Here is a 22,367-nt window from a genome sequence, read left to right on the forward strand (position 1 = left end):
GAGTCCTTACAAATGTGAGGCAGACATGTTTTTTCACAGTGTCTCACCTCTTCTTGCTCCTTCCTTCCTTCTTTCTTGTGGTAGAAAAAAAAAATAGCTCTCCTTAACATGGCAGAAGAAAAAAGAAAAAAGAATTGAGGAAAAGCACCATGTCAACCCTTGAGCAAGTGTATTGATCCATTTTTTTTCCCATGTGTCAAGTCTGGAGTCATCATCTGCCTTTGCTAGTGGAGTTTGCAGTTAGAGATTTAAATTGGCTTTTGCCAATTCACCCCTCCAGTTCAGACAGTTTATTCCTGTTCCCTAGCCACTCCTCCAATGTCAGAACACTGCTCTCCCTGTTGGCTTTCCAACTATCAGAAACACCTTAGTGAAGGTCAGATGCATCACACAGACCTGGCTTCCAGTTTAGAAGGCCCTTCCTTGTCAGTAGTTTCCTACAGAGAAAGAGAAGGGCAGTCCCAATTCCCTGCTCTGAAACTTCTGGTCCACACAAGCTGTTTTGACTCAGAACACAGAAAATTTTAATTATCTATCTCCTCATCTGTAAAACAGAGAAATCAGCACTTTCCTCTCTCACGGGAGTTTAGTATTACGGTGTTCTGTTAGGAAAGTGTGGCAGAGATTCCTTTCTGTGCTCACATAGTCTTTGTAAGGCTCTGGGTGAACACGTCGTGCTCAGAGACAATTGCTCAGCAGCTGAAGACATCAAAAGTCAGTGGCATCCTTAATTTCCAACAGTTGAGTTTTCAAATTGCTGAACTGGTATGCTCAGGAACATTTGGCTTTTATAGCACTGGATTCTCACATCACACCCAAACCTCCTCTGCTGTCTTCGGTCCTCTCCAAGTCCTTATGGGCTGACCTCAGAGCATGCAGGCTGGGCTTCACTGCAAGTACTTTGGGTGCTTTTACTTATGTCTTGTGCTGGAAGGTGCCTATCCTAAAGACTTGTGCCTTAACACATAACCCTGTACAGTGTGTGTTAAAGACACACACAGTCGAATGCCACACACTCATCGAATCACAGCATCATAGAATCATAGAATGGCCTGGATTGAAAAGGACCTCAAAGATCAACTAGCTTCAAGCCCCCCCATTCCCCCCACGGACAGATCAGGCCACTAGATCAGGATGCCCAGGTCTGCAGGGCAGCAGCAAGCAGTAAGTTAAGTGAAAAATGACAATGTATTATATGGTTGCTGAAGACCATTAAAAGAGGTAGATCCAAAATCCAGACTCACACTTGATGCTTTTTAAGTAAGTCCTGCTCACATTCTTCTAGTGGTTGATCAGTGATACATCTGATGTCAAATGCAATTAAACATAGACTGTACAGTCTTTCTGCCAATGGAAAATTACAGATCACAAATGTTTTCTCTGTGAAAACTTCCTTACTGAATATCTGCAGGTTCTGCAGGTTTTGGAGAGTTTCTTTTCTGAGCTGGTGAGTGGAAACACTTGCCCAGGCTTTCAAGAAAACAACTGTGAGCCCTCAGACTCGTTTTTGCCCCTTCATCTCAGGGACAGCTCCTCAGACTCTCTTAGTGTGCTACAGTGATAGACTGCAGTGCAGGAAGACTGCTTGTTGACCTGGAAATCAGGGAAAAAATTACCTTCTGAGTTGTATCTCTGTAATGAAACATAAATGTATGAGCCGAATTTATGCTCATAATCTGTTCTCTAAAGTGCAGTGGTATTCATTCTTCCCAGACTCCAAATGATAACCGGTTTTAATAGTAAATACTCAAGTCTAAATTCTGCCGTCAGAGTGATGTTGTTGAGTCCTCCTGGCAATTAATATAGTCACACAGGGTTTTATTAGCATGACTGGGAAAAGAATCTTCCTTTGAAATCCTACAGATGAATAATTGGACAAAACAATTATGAAAATGAGGAAGAAAAAGCAAAAAAGTACACTTTATCCCCACATATCTGAGTTGAAAGTTCACTAGATCTTCCCCCTTGAGTTAAATGAAGCCAGGAAGCTTCCAGTCTACCTACAGGATTTCAGAGCAATAATTCTTATCTTAGTATCCTTTCATCATAAGATTTGGAAGCAACTGTGCAGTTCACACTTTAAACTACAGATTCTCTTTGGATGAGGCAAGAGCTACAGGCTAAAATAACCCTTAATTTTGGACTTGGAAAAGCTCTTCCTCCTCTGCATGATACCCAGAAGCAGCAGGCTCTTCTTGCTGATAAAGGACTCCCTCAGCAGAAAATGCCCCCAACAAACCCTCCCTCAAAATGTGTGTGTGTGTGTCCAACTACATGTGACTAGGAAAGCGAGGAATCTCTTATTTCATGTAGCTTCTGCTGCTTTGCCTGACAGAGCAGAAGGAAATATTCTGGGAGCTGTTGGAGAAGGACTGAGTTATAGGAAGCTGAAAGGCTGGAGTGTCTGTTATTTGTGGATCCTGAAACCAGAACTGTGATCGTCCTGGAGACAAGCCACAGTATGGGGTTTATGTTATCCACACCTGGGTGCAGTGATCACAAAGGAGCTAATAGGACTCATCCTAGCAATACTCCCATATAAGCACATCAGTGATTTTTGTATGTATTCACTCATGTGTACCCATTTCCGTGGAGGTCTGGTACGCAGGCAGCTGTAACCTTTAGATGAGTTCTGTGCATTTGTCTATATTACAGGTTGCTGCAGTGGAAAATTACTTTTGATATAAACCCAGTTGTCTGTGCTGTCATCTGTGCTGACCTCTTGGCAAAGAGAGATAGCTCCTTACTGCAGCACGGACAGAGGAAGGTTGTAACCACTTGGAACTGTATGAGGCATGCTGACACTTCACCAATGCCCAGTGCCAGCCCAGCAAGGACAGGACATTTTAAAAAGTACAGCTACTGTACAGTTCCTAAGCCTACATTTATTTTTCACCTAAGTAAAAATAAATCTCTAAAGCTCCAAGCCATGCAGTTTTGGCAGCATTCATACTGGAAGGGTTCACATCCTCACTGCAGAGCTCTCCCCTCATCGCTGTCTACTGGATTTGGCCCCTGCAGCTGCTGGGCTGTGCCTGAGCACTGAGCACAGAGCACTGATCACTGTGCACAGAACACTGAGCTTGTTGCCTCTGTACAGAGCTGAGATTCTGAGCTGCATAAAAGGAGATAAAGAGAATAGATTGGATCATCTGGGAAGAAGGGATAGTGTAAAGAAATAATGAGTGCAAGTAGGCAAAGACAGATAAAGAGTACTGCTTTCTAATCATTTTCTATAACGTTCAAAAAGAGGCTGATTCCGACCCTAAGAGAAATGCAATTAAAATCAATGTGACTGCTAGATCATCAAAAGCCAGTATGAATAGCTTAATTAGTTGCTCAGGGTGTCTGATTTCCTTCTTTGCATGGGAGAATGAGATTTTGATCTGCAGCGATACGTTGTATGAAGTGTTACAGCACTTTCTGCAAGATGAGAGACTATTTGGTGGCACAGTTTATTTTAGAGCCCTCGTAATCCATATGGAGCTGTGATGCAGGTCAGAAATGATGCCTTGCTAGAGTTTCTCAGTAACGGTTGGGTCCGGAGATATTCTGTGAGTCATTGTCTGTTGTTACTGCTTAAATCGCTGAGAAACTTTTGTTAAGCAAACGAGGGGTAGATGTAAATGAGATTTGTGGTCCCAGGTGTGGTAGGTTCAGAGCTTCCCATTTAGCTTGGGGAAAAAGGGATGAGTGTATGCCTCTTGCATTGCTCCTGTGTTGTCCTCTTCAGTCACGGAGAAGAACCATCCATTAGTGGCCTCGGGAGCCTCCACGTCCTTACTGGAGGGATGCTGGATAGGAGCTCGGGTCAGGAATCACGCAGCTGGTGAGGACACACCCTGACTCTGCCCCACTTCTCGGCCCCAAAGAACACCGCACGACCTCGGCCCGGGCTGATGACCGCAGCCGGGCTTGCCGTGCGTCCCGCATGGGCGGCGCTCCGTCCGGATGTGCAGGACCCGGCGGAGAAGGGCAGGGAGCTCCGTCCAGCTCCTCTGGGAGGTTCCCACCGGGCCGGGGAGCAGCGGGCTGGCCCCGTGTTTTCAATAGTAGAGTTATGTGGGGAATGTGTCAGGGGTTTCATGTTTCAATGTGTGTTGTGGGTTGTACAGCAATGAAGGGCTAGAATCCAGACCGGCTATTGATCCTAACCGCGCGTTTCCAGATTTTGCCGTCTTTTAAGTTTTTCTTGAAAGGAGTGTTGTTTGCACATACGTTGTTGTTTAAGGGAGCTCAACAAGCAATTCTGTTATCCTGGCTGTATCGTTATCTATTTACGGTGCGATAACAAAGAGAGCATTCGTACCGGAGACTTTTGCTTTCCGTGCTCTCCTATGCATCCCGAAACAGGAGCACAAAAGAGAAACGAGAGAAATGAGCCAGGGTAACACTGAGGGTAGAAGAGCCTCAACGCCTCGTTCCTCACAGTCCGGTTACCCCAGCCCAACCTTAGGCGACCCTCAGGAACCGCAGCACGGTGTCTGCGCTCGGGGGGCCGCGGGGCGGGTCGGGTCGGTCCGGGGCGGCAGCCGGGGCGCGGCGGCTCTCCGCGCGCCGTCCCTCCCTCCGTCCCTCCCTCGCCCCGCCGCGGTTTCTGCCCCGCCAGCTGGGATGCCCCGGGAGGGCGGAGGAGGTGCCGGGGCTGGGCGTGGGGCGGTAGCGCCGGCGAGAGGGAGTTAATGCGGGAGGGCGCGGAGGAGAGGGGGGAGCCGCGGGAAGTTGAGCCCGGCGCTGCCGCTGCCTCCCCCGGCCGGCCCCGCTCCTCCGCCCACCCCTCGCCGCCTCCCGCCCGCCGGGAGCGGCTCCAGCGCCGCCGGGGCCGCGCCGCCGCCGAAAGTTTCGAGGTCCCCGGGCGTAATGGGCTTCGACCCCGCGCGCTTCGCGGCGCCGGTAGCGGCGGAGCTGCAGTGCAAGCTGTGCGGGCGGGTGCTGGAAGAGCCGCTGTCCACGCCGTGCGGGCACGTCTTCTGCGCCGGCTGCCTGCTGCCCTGGGCGGCGCGGCGCCGGCGCTGCCCGCTGCGCTGCCGGCCGCTCGCCGCTGCCGAGCTGCGCCCCGTGCTGCCCCTGCGCAGCCTCGTCCAGAAGCTGGAGGTCAGGTGCGACTACAGCCCGCGGGGCTGCGGCCGCGTCGTGCGGCTCCGGGAGCTGCCCGCCCACCTCGCCGCGTGCCGCTACGGGCCGCCGCGGGATGCGCTGCCCGCGGGCCGGGCGGAAGGCGGAGGGCAGCGGTGTCAGCGGGAGCGGCGGGGCGGCGGTCCGGTGCCGGGGCCGGAGATGAAGAGGGAGGCCCTGCGCTGGAGCAGGAGAGAGAAGTCGCTGTTGGCGCAGCTCTCGGCGCTGCAGAGCGAGGTGCAGCTGACGGCGCTGCGCTACCAGGCCAAGTTCGGGCAGTACATGAGCCACATCAGCAGCATCACCCGCGACCTGACGGGCAGCCAGCGCGGCAAGGTGAGTGCGGATACCCGCCGGCTCCTCCACGGCGGCGCTGCTGCTCCCGGGGTGCGCCCGGCTGCGGGACGGTCTGTGAGCGAGGTGTCACTGCCAACCCTGAGGACACGCAGCCCCCCCGAGTCTGCGTCGGGACACAGGCCGTGTCCTATCCCCGCACCCGGGCAGCGCGATCTCTCTCTCGTCCCCTCGGGGCCGCGTCTACCGTCCCCTACCGTCGGTGGCCGAAGCCCGGGAGCGGTGTTAGTAGCGGAGCCGGGGCCGGGCGATAGAGGAGAGGGGAGGGGAGGAAGGGCTCCCTGCTGAGTTGGCAGCTTGCGGGCACGGGGCTCACCTGGAACCGCCTCAGGCCGCAGCATCCCCTTCTTGCAGGGCCCTGGCTGCCGCTCAGCTGGCTCCAGCTGGGGCTGGCCGGGCACCCGGCTGGTTTGAGGCTTCTGCTCCTGCAGCCAAGGAGTTGCTTAAAAAGCTGGAATGTAAAATCGTGGTAAACTTTGGAAACGATTGTGAAAGGACAGTGAAATCTCTTCCGTTTGGGAAAGCGGGATAAAGATTGATGGTGCTTGTAGTGGAGAGCAGCTCAGTGCCTCGCCGGCTGTCAGTCAGGTGGCACTCAGTGCTCGGGTGGGCACCTGCTGCCTCGGGGCTGAGGGGAGAGCCTGGCAGGCTGCGGGGGCTTGTGGTAGATGTGAGCTGTGGGCTCTCGGTTGCGGCCGTGGCAAGGAGTGCTATAATGGATCTTTAGCCAGATCTTCAGGCACCCTTAGGAAGCAAAATCCGAAGTGGGTAGGGTCCGAGCAGCCAGAGCCACTCCTGGAGTGATGGTGTGTATCGCTGCGGCAATGGGGACGTCTGCAGGACACCTCTGTGCCCAGGAGCACGGCTTGCTGACACTGAGAGACGTTATGTCTGGAGACTGGAATACTTTTTCCCTTAAAAAAAAATTGTTTTTCAAATTTCCCCGGGGTAGCCAGCCCACGCTCTGCGGGTCACTGCGAGTGCATTCGTACAGCTGCTTCCTCTCCCGGCAGCTGTGCTGCGGCCGTGTGAGGGACAGCAAGCGGCGTGCAGGGCGCCCGAGCACGGCAGCGACTGTAGAGAGGAGAAGCGAGATGGGAATGGTTAAGGGAGGATTTGGCACGGAGGTGTGGGCTGGTGAGAGCAGTGGGTTTGCTCCCAGCGGAGCTGAGCGCCCGCCGTGCCCGGCGCTGCCGGTAGGGGCTGCTGGGCACTGCCGGCCGGGAGCTGCGGCAGCGTCTGGGAGAACTGGAGATGAAGTAGAGATGTACTTCATTAACATCAAATCTGTCGTGCTGCAGTCAAACGTTTCGCTGTCACAGTGGATGAAACGCAGGCTTCAGCATTTGGTGTTATGTTTTGAGTGTTTGGACAGGTATAAGTTACGTAGGTGTCATAGCTGTGTCAGTCAGCTCAGTCAAAGGGACAGGCAAACGCCAACACCTGACTGTGCTGGGTGAGTGCGGATTGATGTGAAGAATATGGCTCCTGAAACGTAGCTGTCATCCTATGTGAGCAACAGAAAATAAGCTGCTTCTTTCCCTTTTTCATTTTTTAAGTTTGATTCCATTCCATCACTGGTTTTAATTGCTTAGAAAAAGCAACTTTTTTTTTTGGCAGAAATGGTTTTGGATTCTTTGAGGGGTTGAAGAGTTGGGCTTTCTTCTCTGATTTTTTTTTTTTTTTTTTTCTCCCTGAAAGCTGCAACAGAACTGTACTAATATGACTTTTGGATCTGATTAGTATCACGTGTAGGATTTGAATCTGTATATTTAATGTCTGAAACACCAACACATGCAGGAGTTTTTAGTGACTTCTGATTCGGAGCACTGACTTATTTCAGTGGTGCAAAATACTCCTCCCACCAGACGCCTGCACCTCCTCCATTCAGGAGGTAAGGTGCTGTCAGGTGCTTGGCTTCCTGTTACACTGCAGTGGGATGTGTCCTTCCCTTTGCTTTTTTTCCAGTCTTTTGTTCTTTCTTCCCAGCCTGATTTGTCTTTGGGCTCTATCTTACATATTGTCCAGCTAAAAGTCTTTTTACATTAATCATTTAGATGTTCTTCTTAAGACAATATTATGTAACGGTATTTCACCTTTTTCTTCTTAGACAGGAGAGCCCAAACCTTTAACCATCATGCTGCACAGAGAAAATGATACTTTGGGATTCAATATTATAGGAGGACGACCCAATCAGGTAATGAGAAAAGTAATTGTAGGTTACTTTTGGACCATATTTTCTGTTATTATGTGCATTGTTAGTCATAAAAGAGTTGCTTTCAATGACAGTAGGTGTGGAATGAACTTCATAGATATAAGTACTGCGTATTATCAGGTATAATTAGATTCACTGCTTTGAAGACAGTCTTGTGAGAATTGGATTATTCTCACTTTCAGGAAAGGTGTTCCCATTGTTCTTGCTTTCAAACTTGAGGCTGATCTACACTCAGTTCCCACGTGAGTAATATGTATTCATGGAAGCTGTTCAATGGAAATCTCTGGGACTACTTACAAGAGTAATTGTTGCAGGATTAAGCCACTGGAATTTTTGGAAACTGCTTGCTTTTCTTTTTTTTTTCTCCCTCATTTAAAGAAGAAATGAAAATTTGATTCTGCTGCTTAAATACTCTGAGCACATGTCCTGCTCTCACATGTTTGCTTTCAGGTTTGTTTTTTTTTTCTCTGTGAACTGAAATACAGTTTTCATTGATCTGGTATCTTAAGTAAATCTGGTTTCACAAATCATCAGTCTAGGTTTGGAAGGTTCATTAAAGACTGTAGAATCTGAATAGGAATTACTATCCCCTTCTCCCTCTGAATATGCATAAGAATATGCATGGTTGTTTTTTTTTTTTTTTTTTTTTTTTCTTAACTTCGTCCTTCCAAAAGCATTAATCAGGGCTGTCATTACGTATGAAGGGTAAAGTAACCTGTTAAACTGGAAAATTAATAGTTGATTAAAAAGGCTTGGTGATAATTATGCACTGATCAGGTTCTTGTTAAGCAGGAGAACTTTAACCTGCTGCTATTACTGGGGAGGGGAATGGGACCCTCTATAGCAGTTTGGCAATCTTCTGCTCTCAAGCTATATTTAGTGGTGCCAAAGAGTCTGTTCCCATTAGCTTAGCAAGTTCACTGTCTGCACTTTAGAAATGCTGTTCCTTGTGGGGAAACACAGTTATCAAACGTGTGCTAGAAGGAAATTCAAAGTGAGTTTCTTAGATTCTTTAATGTAAGGGTGAGACAACAGGCACTGTAAGATAAAACAGGCACACTTGGATTATATTCATATTTTCAATATAGCGTTATGAAAGTCCACACAATCTTTGAGACTGCAGTATGACTTCTGCTATTTTCGGCTGAGGGAAAACTGCAGGGCCTTTGCAGGGAGAAGGGAGCACAGTGTTCAGCTTCAGATGTCAACCGAGTTCCTCTGAAGAATTCACATACCAACTGTTAGCTTTGTGAGTTATTGTGGATATTCTGGAAGCTTGGGGAGGTTCACAGCACTGTTCTGGAGAAAATGGCTGACTGGAAGGAAGGAAATGGTCGTGATCTGCCTTTAACTAACACTGATAGCAAGGCAGAGAAGGTCATGGAGCTGAACTAGGTCTCAGGGTTTTCTGAGTCTTTGATACTAACTTCAGAAGTTCTGTTCGGCTCTCACTGTGATAAGTGTGAGTACCACACACGTTTGATGAGTAGGGCCTGGATGTCAGTGTGGGCTCTGACTCAGCACGGTTGGAGCCAGAGGAAATAATGGGAAGAAAAGGTCAAGTAGGCTTAAATAATGAAAGCAAAAACTGCTCAAAACCTTAAAAACAGGATCAGGAATTCTTTAGTAACAAGTCAAGAAGAGTTCATGAAGGCAAATTTTATGTTTAAGTTGTTAAGAGGAAATGTGCCCTTGTGTGAAACGTTGGCTTGAGCAGAGGAAGAGCAGAACAAACATGTCACTGCACCACTCATGTAGGTTGGAATGTACTTTTTACTTTGTGTTTTACATGCACAATGCAGATTTTTCTTGTTGAAAACAGGTGCCACTTGGTTACTTGGTACTTTCCACTTGCTATGTTTCATTTGATTTCATTGCAGGCTTTCCCACTGTTTGCCTTTTACCTGGAAGGCAAGATGATAGGAAAGGGAATAACCCACCACAAGCTTGTCTTATTTTGTCAGGAAAGGTCCAACATCACATGACTGTGGTGGGTGGTGATTAATTATTCTGGAGACCCTAAGCTGCTTTGATCCCGTTTTTGTCCCAGGCCCTCACTCTGGCTGGCCGAGAATGGCCTCCCTCCTCTCTGAGGATGCCTTGGCTGAGCCACTCTGGATGCAGATGTGTGCTGCAGCCTGGGGACTCTGATCAGGGGCAGATAAACCAATGGTCCCCACAGCTCCCCCTGCTTCACGGCCTCTGAGCTGCGCAATCAGGTGCTGAAGCTCTGCGTGCCTTGTGGAGTATTTTCTTGATAGGACTTAAAGATAGCAGCATGTGCGACCAATGGGGACTACAAGCCAAAAATACCCCTTTTCTTACTGAGTCATACGTAGTCTCTAAAAGGGGAGTACAAATTCTTGTGAAAAATATGAAATTTTATGTGGATGAAGTTACTGCAGTCTAGTCTTTTGTTTTCTTAAGAAAGAAACAGACCAAATTCTTTGTGTGTTTTGGTTAATGGCTATTATATTTCTTTTATTGGAATTTCATTATTTCTCACTGCTTTCATGGTCTGTCTGTTAGCCATTCCAAAACATTTCTGAAGCCATTCATAAATTTCACTTTTGCACCTTACCTGACACCCATGAGTGTCTGCAACAACAACAACAACAAAATAGGACTGTATGAGATCATGGTGTGACCTGACTGTGTTGAACAAATAGTTGTTAGCCTGAAATCTTCTTGGGTTAAGTCTGCATGGGACAGCTGCCACATGCTCCGAAGCATATCTTATAGTGGATCCATATTTTGTAATGGATTTATCATTTTCTTAATGTAAAAAATAGTGGTTTTTTGTTTTGTTTTGTTTTGTTTTGTTTTCCACAAGTGTATAGCACCTAATCCTAGAAATTAGCACACCTATGAGTCACACTGTTGGTTAAGGGTTTACCAGAAATAGAGGGAAAATAAACATCATATCAACTGCTTTCCACAGTATAAATTATAAAGTATGATTTGGAAGAAAATTCCTTTACTTCTTGCTAACACATTTATTATTTGTATGAATACTTAAAAGGACTTCTGCAGTGTCCTCTTGGAATTATTCCTATATTAATATAGATTTAAAATGATACCTGAAAAAACTATTTTAAACCATTGTGCAAAGAAATGAAGTAATTTCAGGCTGTGCAACAACATCAGGTGTATTTCAGCTGTAGTAAATAACTTCTCTGCTTTAAATTTGATCATCATGTGAGCTGTACTTAGGAATGTGTACAGATCAACTGGACGTGGGTCCTTTTTTTGCCCATAGCTGAGCAAATTCTCAATCTTCCACGTGAATAGGATTTATGAGGTTAACCAATTCCACCCAATCCCATCACTGTTACATGCCAGTTAACTAATGTCACTTTGTTCCTTGGGGCTTATTTCCAAATGCTGTAAAATGTTTACAAGCTGCGGTGCTGCAGGCTCACTTTCCTTCCTGAGAGAAACACTTGTGCATCCCTTTTTTATGAATATCTTCCTCTTTGCTGTTACACAGCAGTTGCTTTCTGCTGAGATGTCTGAGGTCTGCATTAAATCTTTTCGCTTGTATTTGATTACCACTGCACCCTGTGTCCCATGTAGACTAAAATAACCAGAAGTAAATGGATAATCTTATTAAAAATACTGGAACAGTTCATTAATTCTGTCCTTTTAATTAATTACTATTTTGTGCTAAGCAAATTTAAAAAAAAAAAATCCCAAGGATTTTAATTCTCAGGTAGAAAAGTCAGCTGCATGTTTCAGGTGGATTTGTGTTGTTTGCTGGTGTTGGTTTTAGCACGTCTCATTTCTTGTACTAATGTGGTCCTTTCCCAACTTCCTTATTGCCTGGCACAGAACAATCAGGAGGAATCTGCTGAGGGAATTTATGTGTCAAAAATTTTGGAAAATGGACCTGCAGACAAAGCAGAAGGCTTACAAATTCATGACAAGATTATTGAGGTAAGACAAAAACAAACAAAACCAACCAGCCTGGGGGATTAGTTTGTTATAAGATTAATCAAGGATTTGATGGTTTTTATGCTGGGTATGCTGTGGTTTTGTTCTTTCGCTGTGTCTAAATGTGATTATTATACACTGAACTGCTCAAACATTTTCCAGGTGCTAGAAAAATTCATACTGAGTCTTCACAACTAATATATGCATTGATCTCAGGATTAAGCTAATTCAAGTGAGTCAAAGGTGTCTAGATTGAAATAGCAGGCATTTTGCATTTCTTTGTTAACTTGAGGAAAATAGTCTAAATGACTCTATGGAGATTGATGATGGGGTTTGCTCTGTGCAGGGGTTATTAGTGCTGTGACAACAAGTCAGAGCAGATGGATCATCTGTGGTTCTCACCAAGACCAATATAGATGATCCCCAGTTGTATATTATGCTAGAATGGAAATGTTGAAGTCTACTCCTCCTTTTTTTTTTTTTTTTTTTTTCATAAAAGAAGAATAATTGCCATTTAAGAACAAAAACAAAAACAAAAAAACCCTCAGTTTGAAAAGAAGGCTGCTGTAATGATTACATGTGGAACCATAATTAGCCTTGTGAAAGGTGTTGACAAAATAGTTTCAAGTAGTGACCAGAATAGATTCTATACAGTGCTGTCAAACATGCATTTCACATCTAGTCTCTAAATACAACTCCCTTGGTGACTGTGTGTAACAGTAGTTGCTGGGTTTGTTTAGGATACGTTGCTTTAGCCCTGGGTTTAAAGGAGGCTTAGAAGCCTTGTGTGAACTTGCCAGTTGGACAGTGTTTCAAACAAAGGTATGCGAAGCAGTAGACTGGGAGGCAAATATAGAGTGCTGTTGTTTTCTATTATTTCACTCTTAAGGACTAGAAACAGAAGCCAAGACTGTTTGAGTGCTGGCATTGATCTTAATTTTGGAGCTTGGAGCAGTGTGTGAAACCAAATTATTGCATTTTCTTGGAAAAAGAAAGCTCATGCCCTTAACTGGCAGATAAATGCACCTCTAGTGGATATCCAGTTGGCTGAGCACAACTGAACTTGCAACCTAACTCCTATCTGCCCAAGATATGGAAAAACTTGGCATCCCGTTCTTATTAACAGCCCCATGCTTGAAAATTCTGCTTTTTTCTGACACTGCTGTTTCACTTCTAGAAACAGATCAAGTTTTATGTATCCGTTCAACATTTTCTTCCTTATTTTACTGTTCTTTATAGTTCCTGGGTTTTAAAGACAAAATAGAGTGGTTTTAGGGGAAGGAAGAATAAATTCACAAATCAGCATTTATTACACTTGAGGTAATTTCTCAAAATGTCACTACAAAATATTCATATAGCTCTGAATGGGTCATCATTTTCACCATATTAATATACAGCATCTTTGTGTATAAATTTTTACATTTAAGCAGGTGTTTAAAAATGTCCAGTGTTAGGCCAAACATTTTAGTAAACAACGTACTGCTTCATAATTTGTTAAACTAAAATAAGAAGAGAAAGGGAAAAGGTAACATTAAGACTTTCTGTTGAAATGCAAACCAGTAACTATTCCTCCATGTTAGATCTAGGCCAGAAGAAGCAGCTGGAGTCAAAAGACTGAATTTTTCCTGTTCCATATGTAGCCATTCATGTCTTTCTGCACCAGGTTGCCCTGCTAGATGTGCTGCTGTTGTTGTGAAGAACCAGTAAGAAAGCTGTGAGGAAATAAGTCAGATGGTGTAACTGTTTAAAAAATGTTGGCAGACACACAGAATTTGAGTTTTGGTGAGACAAAATGTGCGTCAGCTTGGGTGAAAAGTATTGCTCTTCTGAAGATCTGATCTAATGAGTGATATTTTGTGAGACCGTTTTTCAGTAATCAAGAGCAGAAGGAGCTGATGTTGTTGGAAGAGCTTTTGATATCTTCAGTCAGTCGCCTGGCAGTTTGATGCCCTGGGGGTTTCTAGCAATGCGTAGCTAATGGGATAATGGACAGACCTATCCCATTAAATCAGGAGAAAATCTGTTCTCAGAGTGTGTTGCTAAATAAAGAAGGCAATTTGTTTCAGTGCTTTATCAGATGTTTAACAAATGTTAACTGCACGTGGTTGACAAGAGTGAGTTGTGCATGTTTCAGCCTACTGTCTTGTGGGTAACCTAGTGCAGCAAATGGATTTCACAGTGCTGTGGCGCTGGCAGTTGGACTTGTGAGCCAAAGAATTGTTATTTGAAAAGGTGCCAAGGCGAGAAAGCAGATTTCTTCCTTGAGGTGTTTCTAGTAATTGTAGAAATGCCATACACATGAACTGAACTCATGGAGGTTTTGCAGATCAGTTTGCCCGGAATGCAGATAGTAGAGTCTCTTTGCATTTATCTGAGAAATGTTGATGTTTGTGTGGGCTTTGCTCTCAGGTGAGGATATTTTGTACTGGACGGCCTGAGAGCTGGGCTGGAGGCTTGAGGACTGGCAGGGTTGTGGTGGATGAGGGTGGCAGGGTGAGCTCCAGGTACCCCATGTCAGGGGCTGCAGCACTTCACAGAGTACTATCACAGAACATTCACTGATTGTTTCTTCTGCTCTTCTGAGGGACAGAGGATTTCAGGCCCAAATGCAGGTTTCCCACTTTATTCAAGGTTAACTCCTCCATCAGAAGAGGCTTGTTAAAGTTGACCTGCGACAGGGAGGTACACCAGCAGCACTTGAGCAATGTTTTCTTTCAGGATCTTCATTACACATAACAAATGATTGTTATTTGTTCATCAAGCCAGCTGTCAAGGTCTTCTGCTGCTTTCAAAAGTTCTTATTCAAAAAATCTAGCTTTCTATATGGCACAGCCTGTGTTCCAGGACAAAATCCTGATTGCATGCTATAAAAAAAATCTCTTAAAGCATGATGCAGCATTGGCATCTGTGGCTCTCAGCATGAAAACATCAGTTATGAGCAGTGGTGTAATGCTCACAGACCTCGCTTTAAGACTTCTTTGTCCTTTTAGTTTCTGCCCTGCCTATGAGTGCCAAGAGGAGGGGAGGGGAGAGGCAACAAGCCATGCATGGGACTGTCCATTAGTTGGTGCTGGTTCAAAGAGACCTGGTGGCTGCTGGGAGGAAATAAATAAGTGCTCTTCTCTCTCCTGGATCACAGTTAAACTGTGCATCATTTCATCTCTACCTCACTTCATGCAAATCTTTCCTACTGAAGAAGTTCACTGCTCATCTTTGCTGATGTTGATAGCCTTCTCAAGGCAGTAAAAGGCAGTTATGATTCTTGGCAATATTGCTGATACACAGAAGTGTTTTACCTGATGCTTTTATTATATATGTTTATAGTTCAGACCAGTAATGCTGAAATAGGCTCTGTATGGAGGAAAATCTTACTGTCTCACTTTGCAGTCAGTTGGTTCACCTTTACATAAGAATGGCACCACTTGGCAAGAGCTCCACGCACACTGATGTCCTGTGGGTAGTCTCTAGTTAATGCCTTTGGAAGAGCATCAGAAAAATGCAGGCGCTGAGTGATGGTTTCCTTGGGGAGCTCACAGCCATGTGAAAGCTTCTATTCAGGGCTGGTTCTTCATAGTTGGTGCTTTTTTCTGTAACATTAAATTTTATAGAAACTGTCTCTGGTCTTGAGCCCAGCTTTAGAAAGAGCAGTGACTGATTTTCTCAAGTCCTCTTTTATTGTGCAAGTCACAGTGCCTTGCAAAATTGCTGATATTTCAACTTTTTGCTTCAGTGCTACATAAAAAATACGTGACAAATAAAGAATCTGCAATCCAGATGGAATTCCTTCATTTGAAAACAAACAGAGAAACAAACAAACAAAAATTAAAAAACAGTATTGTCGTGAATTTGAAAAAAATACCATGACTCTAATTCACACTGCATAGGAGACAAAGCTGTATAGCTGTGACTGAACTTTCTGTCCTAAGTTTTCCAAGTACCAAAACGACAGTGAAAAACCTCAAGGGCATCTAACAGAAGCTTAGGCTGAAGACCAAACAATTCATATGGGGAACTGTAAGTGCATCATCATCTGAAACACTCAAGGTATTTCTTTTCGATTGCTTGTGCAGAGGCAAACGCTTCTGTTATGTTATTCTCAAATATTGAAATATTTGAATATTGGACCTTTTGCATTTTAAGTAGTTGATTCTTATTAAATCCTTGACTGAGAAACAGGCATGATGGAAAAGAGAGGGGAAAAAAAAAATATTTAGTCTGGGATTTTAAGTCTTTTTTAAAAATGAGACAGATGCATATGTATTATGACTTTATTTTGTTTATACAGCCTGAGCTCCATAAGTGTATAATAAATTAGGCTTCATCTCTTATTCCATGTTTCCCTTTGTTCTTCTCACTTTTTTTTTTTTTTTTGGAAAGTACGCACACAATGGCTTTCAAGCTCATGTCAGCAAAGCCAGTTTCAATAAAGATCAAGTCTTGAGGCTTATCCTGGCAAAAGTAGCTTACATCTGCAAAGCGCCTACACAGAAACTTTTTAACTATTGCCAGACTGCTGACTGTGCTGTGTGTCAGCCTCATGATGTTTTATCTTCTGCATGTTTCTGTCATTACACTCACTACGTTGCTCAAGCAAAATGTTTGATACTAGCCATGTTTGTTTTGCTAGGAATCTCCACTGTCAGATTTCTGTAGAAGTTGTGAGCTTGCTGGGATCACAGATAATAGATTGGGAATGGCTTTGAACGAGAGCTGCACATGATGACCAGCAAGATCTGGATGCTAGCTGAGGGATACATAACACAGACAATTTTACTGAGTTTCAACGTCTAAATATGTCAAAGTGGCCTTAGGTATATTAAGTTCTCTTAAATCCTTAACACATTTATGTCTGGCACTTCTATTCATTAGATGCCACTAATTAGTCTGAAAGATCTCTAGCAAAATAAATCAATATATCAAAGCTCAGAAATGCCTGTAGCCTCTTTTCATCTGTCCCTCACCTGTTGAAACAGAGATTTTTGGTCACCTGAATTCATTCAGCTGCCTGACAGTGCTTAAAAGAAGTCAGGTGTGGCCAGATAGTACATAACTTCATTTGAATACGTGTTACTTACTCCACTGACGTTTTTGACTTAACTAAAAGTTTAGAGCACTTCTTGAAGAAGTGAGAAATCTGGGTGGTGGGTTCTTCCCTGCCTGCAAAGGGCTGGATGGAAATACCCAGGTAATTACCCTTGTTATTAGTGCAGGTCCATCCTGTACGTGCCCAGTCACCACCCAACCCTACAAGCTGAGTTATGTGCTAGCAGGCATTTGTTATCCAATGATAAACTGGTATGAGGTAGATGTTTGTTCTACAGGGAGCTGTATCTGGGATACTGGCTCTGCCCCTCTTTAGGCCTGCCTCAGTAAATGAGGGTCTGCCTCTGTCTTGTATGATGCCAAGTTTATGGCTTGTATGGCATGTCCTTGATACTTGCTTTTTTGAATTCACGCTGCCCTCTGTTTGGGAGGGGACGATAGGAAATGGTGTTAGCCAGGATGTCCCCTAGTTCAGGCATTTTGCTAAAAATGAAATAAATTGATTTATGAGTGTGCGAATATCAGATGTCAGGGTTTCCCCCTGCCCACAGTTTTCTCTATCTGCTGTGTAATATGCAAAGAGGCTACAGCTGCTAACGTTACACTTTTAGAAGGTTGTGCAAGCTGGATTGTAATGGAGAAACTTAGTTTTCAGTGTACCATCTGTACTAGAGGTTGACAAGTAGAGAAAATCTAGAATGCCTGAATTTTGTACTTCGTCGCCCAAGTTCTTAATATCAGTAGCCTAAACCAGACTGGAATTACTATAGGCCTTTGGAGGTGCCTGTGCTCCTATCTATTTGTTGAACTAAAATGCAAATACTGTGTTTAGGAAACCAGGTTGTGTTCCTTCCCATCTATTGTCTGTGTTTTTAAAAAGAGAGCGAGACTTATGTTTGCATGTGAACTAAGAAGTCTGTATTTTTGTGGTGAAATATGTTAGAGAATAAATTACTGAAATATATATATTTTCACATTTCATGTTCTCTTCTAGATCTAAATAACACTTCAGAAAAATACTTTCTATCCTAAAGAAAAGGGAAACACCAAATAAAACAGTGACTAAAAAGTAGGGAGCTATGTGTTAATAGGATAATGGTGATTAATGACTCAAGGTTTTGTGATCAGATACTCAGCATTTAATAAAGACTTTGAGAGATTATACACAGAAATGTGTATAATCCTCTGTCTCCAGTGTGATATTTCTGCTTTCAAGTGTCTGCAGAGAAGTGAGAGGGATATAGAACAGTGATTAACTGAACTGTGGGATGGAATCATATATATGTGCTTCCATGAGCAAAGCTGTGGTAACCGTACTGTGTCTGCAGAAAGAGGCAGTAGCCAAACTGACAAGTCATCTGTGCTGTAGGTAGGAAGCATTCTGGTTAACCTGTGGAACAGCTGACTAATGTAACACCATTTATGGGATCTTGGTGGGTACTGCATTCTGCACCATAGATCCCTAGGCATTGTGTGGAGGCCTGATCACACCCATCTCCTTCATAAAGTGTCTGATGCTTATGTGTCAGATAATTGGCAAGTTTAAACTTGGTGTTTTCCTAGGTGCTCTGTTTAGGCTTGTCTTTACTAGATGCTATCTTTCTCTCACTTCCCATGTATATATTTTTCAATCTTTTTTAAACATTAAAGTAAGCTGTTCTGAACAGCTGACATCTGATGCTATTATCTCACCCAGCAGCAGGAGCAGTGCAGTTTTACGTGCAACTGGGGTAGTAGTTTTAGAGTGAATTTTTGTATATATGAAGTCTCAGAGGTATTCATGAGCACTTTCAGGAATGCATTTAACAACATGACTAACATCTGTCACGTGCTGCTTCTTTCATCCCCTTCCCAGGAAGAAAAGGTGCAGAGGAGTGTTATGTTTAGAAATCTTTCAAATAATTGCATGTACACATTTGCACGTTGGTGTCTGTTTATGTTAGGGAAGACAAGATCATAAAAATGTATCTACATTTGTTGCTGAAGGTGGCAAGGTTTTCTGATGAAGACCAGTTTTCTGTGGTCTTTGCTTTGGTCGTGATCGTGGATAAGCCCTAAAGAAAGTACTTTGCCTTCTGTTGACAAGCTGTCCAGGCATTCAAACTGGGCTGTAGTTGTGCTTGTGGATCATTGTATTGGTGTTGAACATTTACAGATATGATGGACTTGATGGTTGATATGGAGATGAAATACCAAAACATGATGAAATACAGAAGCTTTCCAAGGGTGAAAGGCATTTTCTGATAACTTTTTTTAACCACGTTACTTATTTTGTGAATAGAAAGCCAAATCTTCAAAGAACACTTCAGGATGAATCAAAAGTTTAAATGGTGAGGACTAGTTGCAATAACTGATGGTAAGCCCACCTATGGAAAGCTCTGATGTAGTTTGAGACCATGCTTAGTTTATTGCAAACAACTGAAGGCAGTATGAGGAAGCTGTCTCCCACAGCACATGCTGCTAGCACCTCCAGAAGCTGTATGTTCTGAAAGTGAAAAGGCCTTTTTTTAGCCTTTCATAAAGGTTGTTCTTTATTGTGGTTGAGACAACAGTTAGAGGAGATGACAGCTTACATATGTCATATGAATGCAATGTTTTATCCTCTTAAGTCAAATGAATTGATAGTTGCAATCCAAAGGTTGTGTGCTCCAAGAGTTTTGATCTCATCTGCCCTCTTTTTTAATCAGCTAATTGTATTTGTAGGGAGTCGCTAATCACTGTGCTCCATAATTGGAAGCTGAGTGAGAAAAGCTGTTAGTATCTGCCAAAGAAGTGTTTAAAAAGAAGTCGTTATTCATGGCTTCACTTAAAATTAATAACCTAATTTTTAAAGAGCTATGAAATGCAGCAGTGAAATGGGAGGATGCTCCTCCTTCAAACTTGTGGATAGGTGTAGCCAGAAGTATGTGCAACCTTGTTCTTTCCGAGTGTTTTGAAAACTGAAGCAATAATGTAAAAAGTGTTGTTTGGAGCTTCTTCTATCCAAAATGCAAAATTCTGAAGTATTTAAGATTATCCAAGAAAGGAAAAATTTATTTTCAAGTTGACAGGAGCAGTTGTGGTCTCCTCCCCCATCAAAGAGAATGCTAAGTTACATCAAATATACTAAGCTAAGTACAACAGACGTTTTACTAAATGTGTGTCTTGTCTGGAATTGCAATTCTAATGTAATTTTACAACTTTCCATGTTGACCCAACTTGACTGTTGCAGGAACTGAGTGCATAATGACTCAGCATGGTTCCTTCATTCAAATAATTGTGTGAGGTATTTTCTTTATAAAATATTGTTGACAAAATAAATTGTGGCTTCTGTGTTTGTTTACCTAACAAGTCTACACGTTATTTACAGGATTGTATGATTTACATAATGTTCTCTTTGAGCAACGTGATTATCTTTTCAAGTAGCAAGACGGGAAGTGCAGTAGAAAAAAGGGAGGAAATTGAGGAAAGGACTAAAAGAGTGGCATGTTAAGAACTAAAGTATGAAAAATAACTTTGGAGATCACTGTATAACACATACCAGTCAAACAGTTTAGCTTCTTTAAAATATGACTCTCTGCAAGTGGTTACCTAACGTAAGAGAAGATCTAAAATAGATAGATCTAGGAGATGAGTTTGTTTTCCCTTCGTCTGTCTCTTTCTATTTGGAGTATTTAACATTGAGGGACATAGGGGCTCTGAGCTTTCCCATTCATATCTGAGTACAGTCTTTCAATCTTGTGTTAGTTTCTTTAAGCACGCTGATCAAGTGGACTAGTGTCTGAAGTCCTACCAGCAACTTCCAGGAGGAAGGCATGCTATTTTAAATGGAAAGGATTTGCTGTCTTGCATGAATTGAAACATCTGGACCCCTACACTTTGCTGTTACAGTTAGATTGTGTTGGGCTAGTTTTTGACACGTGACAAGTATTGAGCCATATGGTCTTTGTGCTGTCAGCAAGCCTTTTCTGCACATGCCTCCTCTGAATGGTAGCTGCTACTGCAACTGGAGAGATAAATGTTTCGAGAGCTTTTGGGCTGTTGTGCCCTTCTTCTTGAATGGAGTAAGTACATTTTTGAGTGGTACAACACATAAGTCTGTAGCAGAAAGCTGATTCCTTCATTTCCTCTGCAGTAGTCACAGCCTTGATGCAAATCGGACACCTTGTCGTGTCCAAATCGGACGTCTGGCTACTGCCAGATATATAGCAGCACTTTCTGACTTACATGCTTCATCCCTAACATCTTGCTTTAATGACTCTGTGAAATATTTAAGTGCTCAGCACAACTGGTTGTTTTTCTTTTCTTTTTTTAACCAAGCTCTAGATGTGTGCTTCAATGGAAAGCTGACTGCTCTAAGAGTCTTAATGTTTTACTTTCTAGGAATCAACTGAATGATGTTTCCTTGTGAAAATACATATGATTTAATCTAAAAATACAGGAATAGAGGGATAGTTTTCAAAAATTAAAAGCAAAAAAACTTCTAAAGTATTTCAAATATTTAATCTCCTATACTGATTTCTCAATTTTTTCATCTTGATTTCATGAAAGAGTAGGAAGAACACAAGGGATTCAGAAAATCATTTCTATTTTTCAGGTATAAAAAGAACTTTTAATATGAAAGTGGTTCATATAATTATTTTTTTAGAGGAAAGAGCTCATTATTGCTGTAGGTTCTCATTAAATATCTTTTGTCCACTTCTTTCAGCTTCTTTTCTGAGTGACTCAAGTCCTATATCCTTGAATTAAGAGTGGCTTTTTTTTTTTGTTGCTGTCTCTTTTTCTCCTCTCTGCTAGGAATGAAAATCTACAGAATTAGTATTCACCATTTAATTAAAAAATAAAATCTCTAGATTATCATAGACCACTGACAACATAAAGATTAAAGAAAACACTGACATTTCAAAACAGAATTCAGAAAATGAACTGTTCAGAAAATGCTGCTGATAACTTACCAGAGCAAGTTAAGGACAAAGGTTTAATGTGATGGCTTAATCTTCTGTCTTATGCCACTCAGGGTGCTGGAGTATGTTAATGGCATCAGCAGAATGGCAGTAACAAGCACCTTAGATAATTTCAATACAAAACGAAGAACTGAGTATGTGCAAGTATCTCTTTTTCCTCTTCCTCTTCCTCTTCCTCTTCCTTTTCCTTTTCCTTTTCCTTTTTTTTTCCCCCTCTCTTTGTCTTTCTGCCATTTACATTTGACTTCCTCTGATTTTTTATTATTTTTTTTTTAGTTTCAGTAGTTCAGGGAGCTGCCTCAGTGTATACTTTGAGGAGCACATCGTATGGCAAACAGCATATACTAGTCACTGAAGTTATTAATATGAAAACCAATACATCAAGTTATTACCTTTTAGTGTGAATGCTTTGCTTTGAATTCTGAGATCTGCTTGGCTGTAGTGATCAGTTTCCTTTGTTAAAGATTTGGGAAAAATTGTTTGGTATTATTTCAGTCGACCTCAGGTCTACTTACAGCCCGTGTGCTGTGATTTCCTACCTACTGGCTTTCTGGTGGGTTTGTAGCCCTTCCCTATGAACTTGTGGAAAACATAGCTTTTAGGCTTTCTTGCAATAGGAAATTTACCTTTACAGTATAAGAACTGGGCATGGGAAGGAGTTAGATTGTCAGCGTCAATCTCAAAGTACAGGTTGAATAGTTATGCTATCTCAAGCTATTACAGATCTATTCACAAATGAGAAACCTAAATTACATAACCCCTGT

The 22,367-nt window shown here is 43.0% G+C and overlaps 1 protein-coding gene across 2 annotated transcripts in view; it reads left to right on the plus strand.

Moving 5' to 3' along the window:
• Positions 1-4,801: 4,801 nt before the first annotated feature.
• Positions 4,802-22,367, plus strand: part of PDZRN4 (PDZ domain containing ring finger 4) — a 245,672-nt gene continuing 228,106 nt past the window's right edge. For both annotated transcript variants that reach the window (XM_048926470.1, XM_048926479.1), the window contains exons 1-3: positions 4,802-5,451; positions 7,580-7,666; positions 11,516-11,620. In XM_048926470.1, the coding sequence (XP_048782427.1) occupies positions 4,861-5,451; positions 7,580-7,666; positions 11,516-11,620 (783 nt within the window). In that variant the 5' untranslated portion in view covers positions 4,802-4,860. The remainder of the gene's footprint in view (positions 5,452-7,579; positions 7,667-11,515; positions 11,621-22,367) is intronic.

The sequence above is a fragment of the Lagopus muta genome, chromosome 1 (assembly GCF_023343835.1).
Source record: "Lagopus muta isolate bLagMut1 chromosome 1, bLagMut1 primary, whole genome shotgun sequence".
Taxonomy (NCBI): domain Eukaryota; kingdom Metazoa; phylum Chordata; class Aves; order Galliformes; family Phasianidae; genus Lagopus; species Lagopus muta.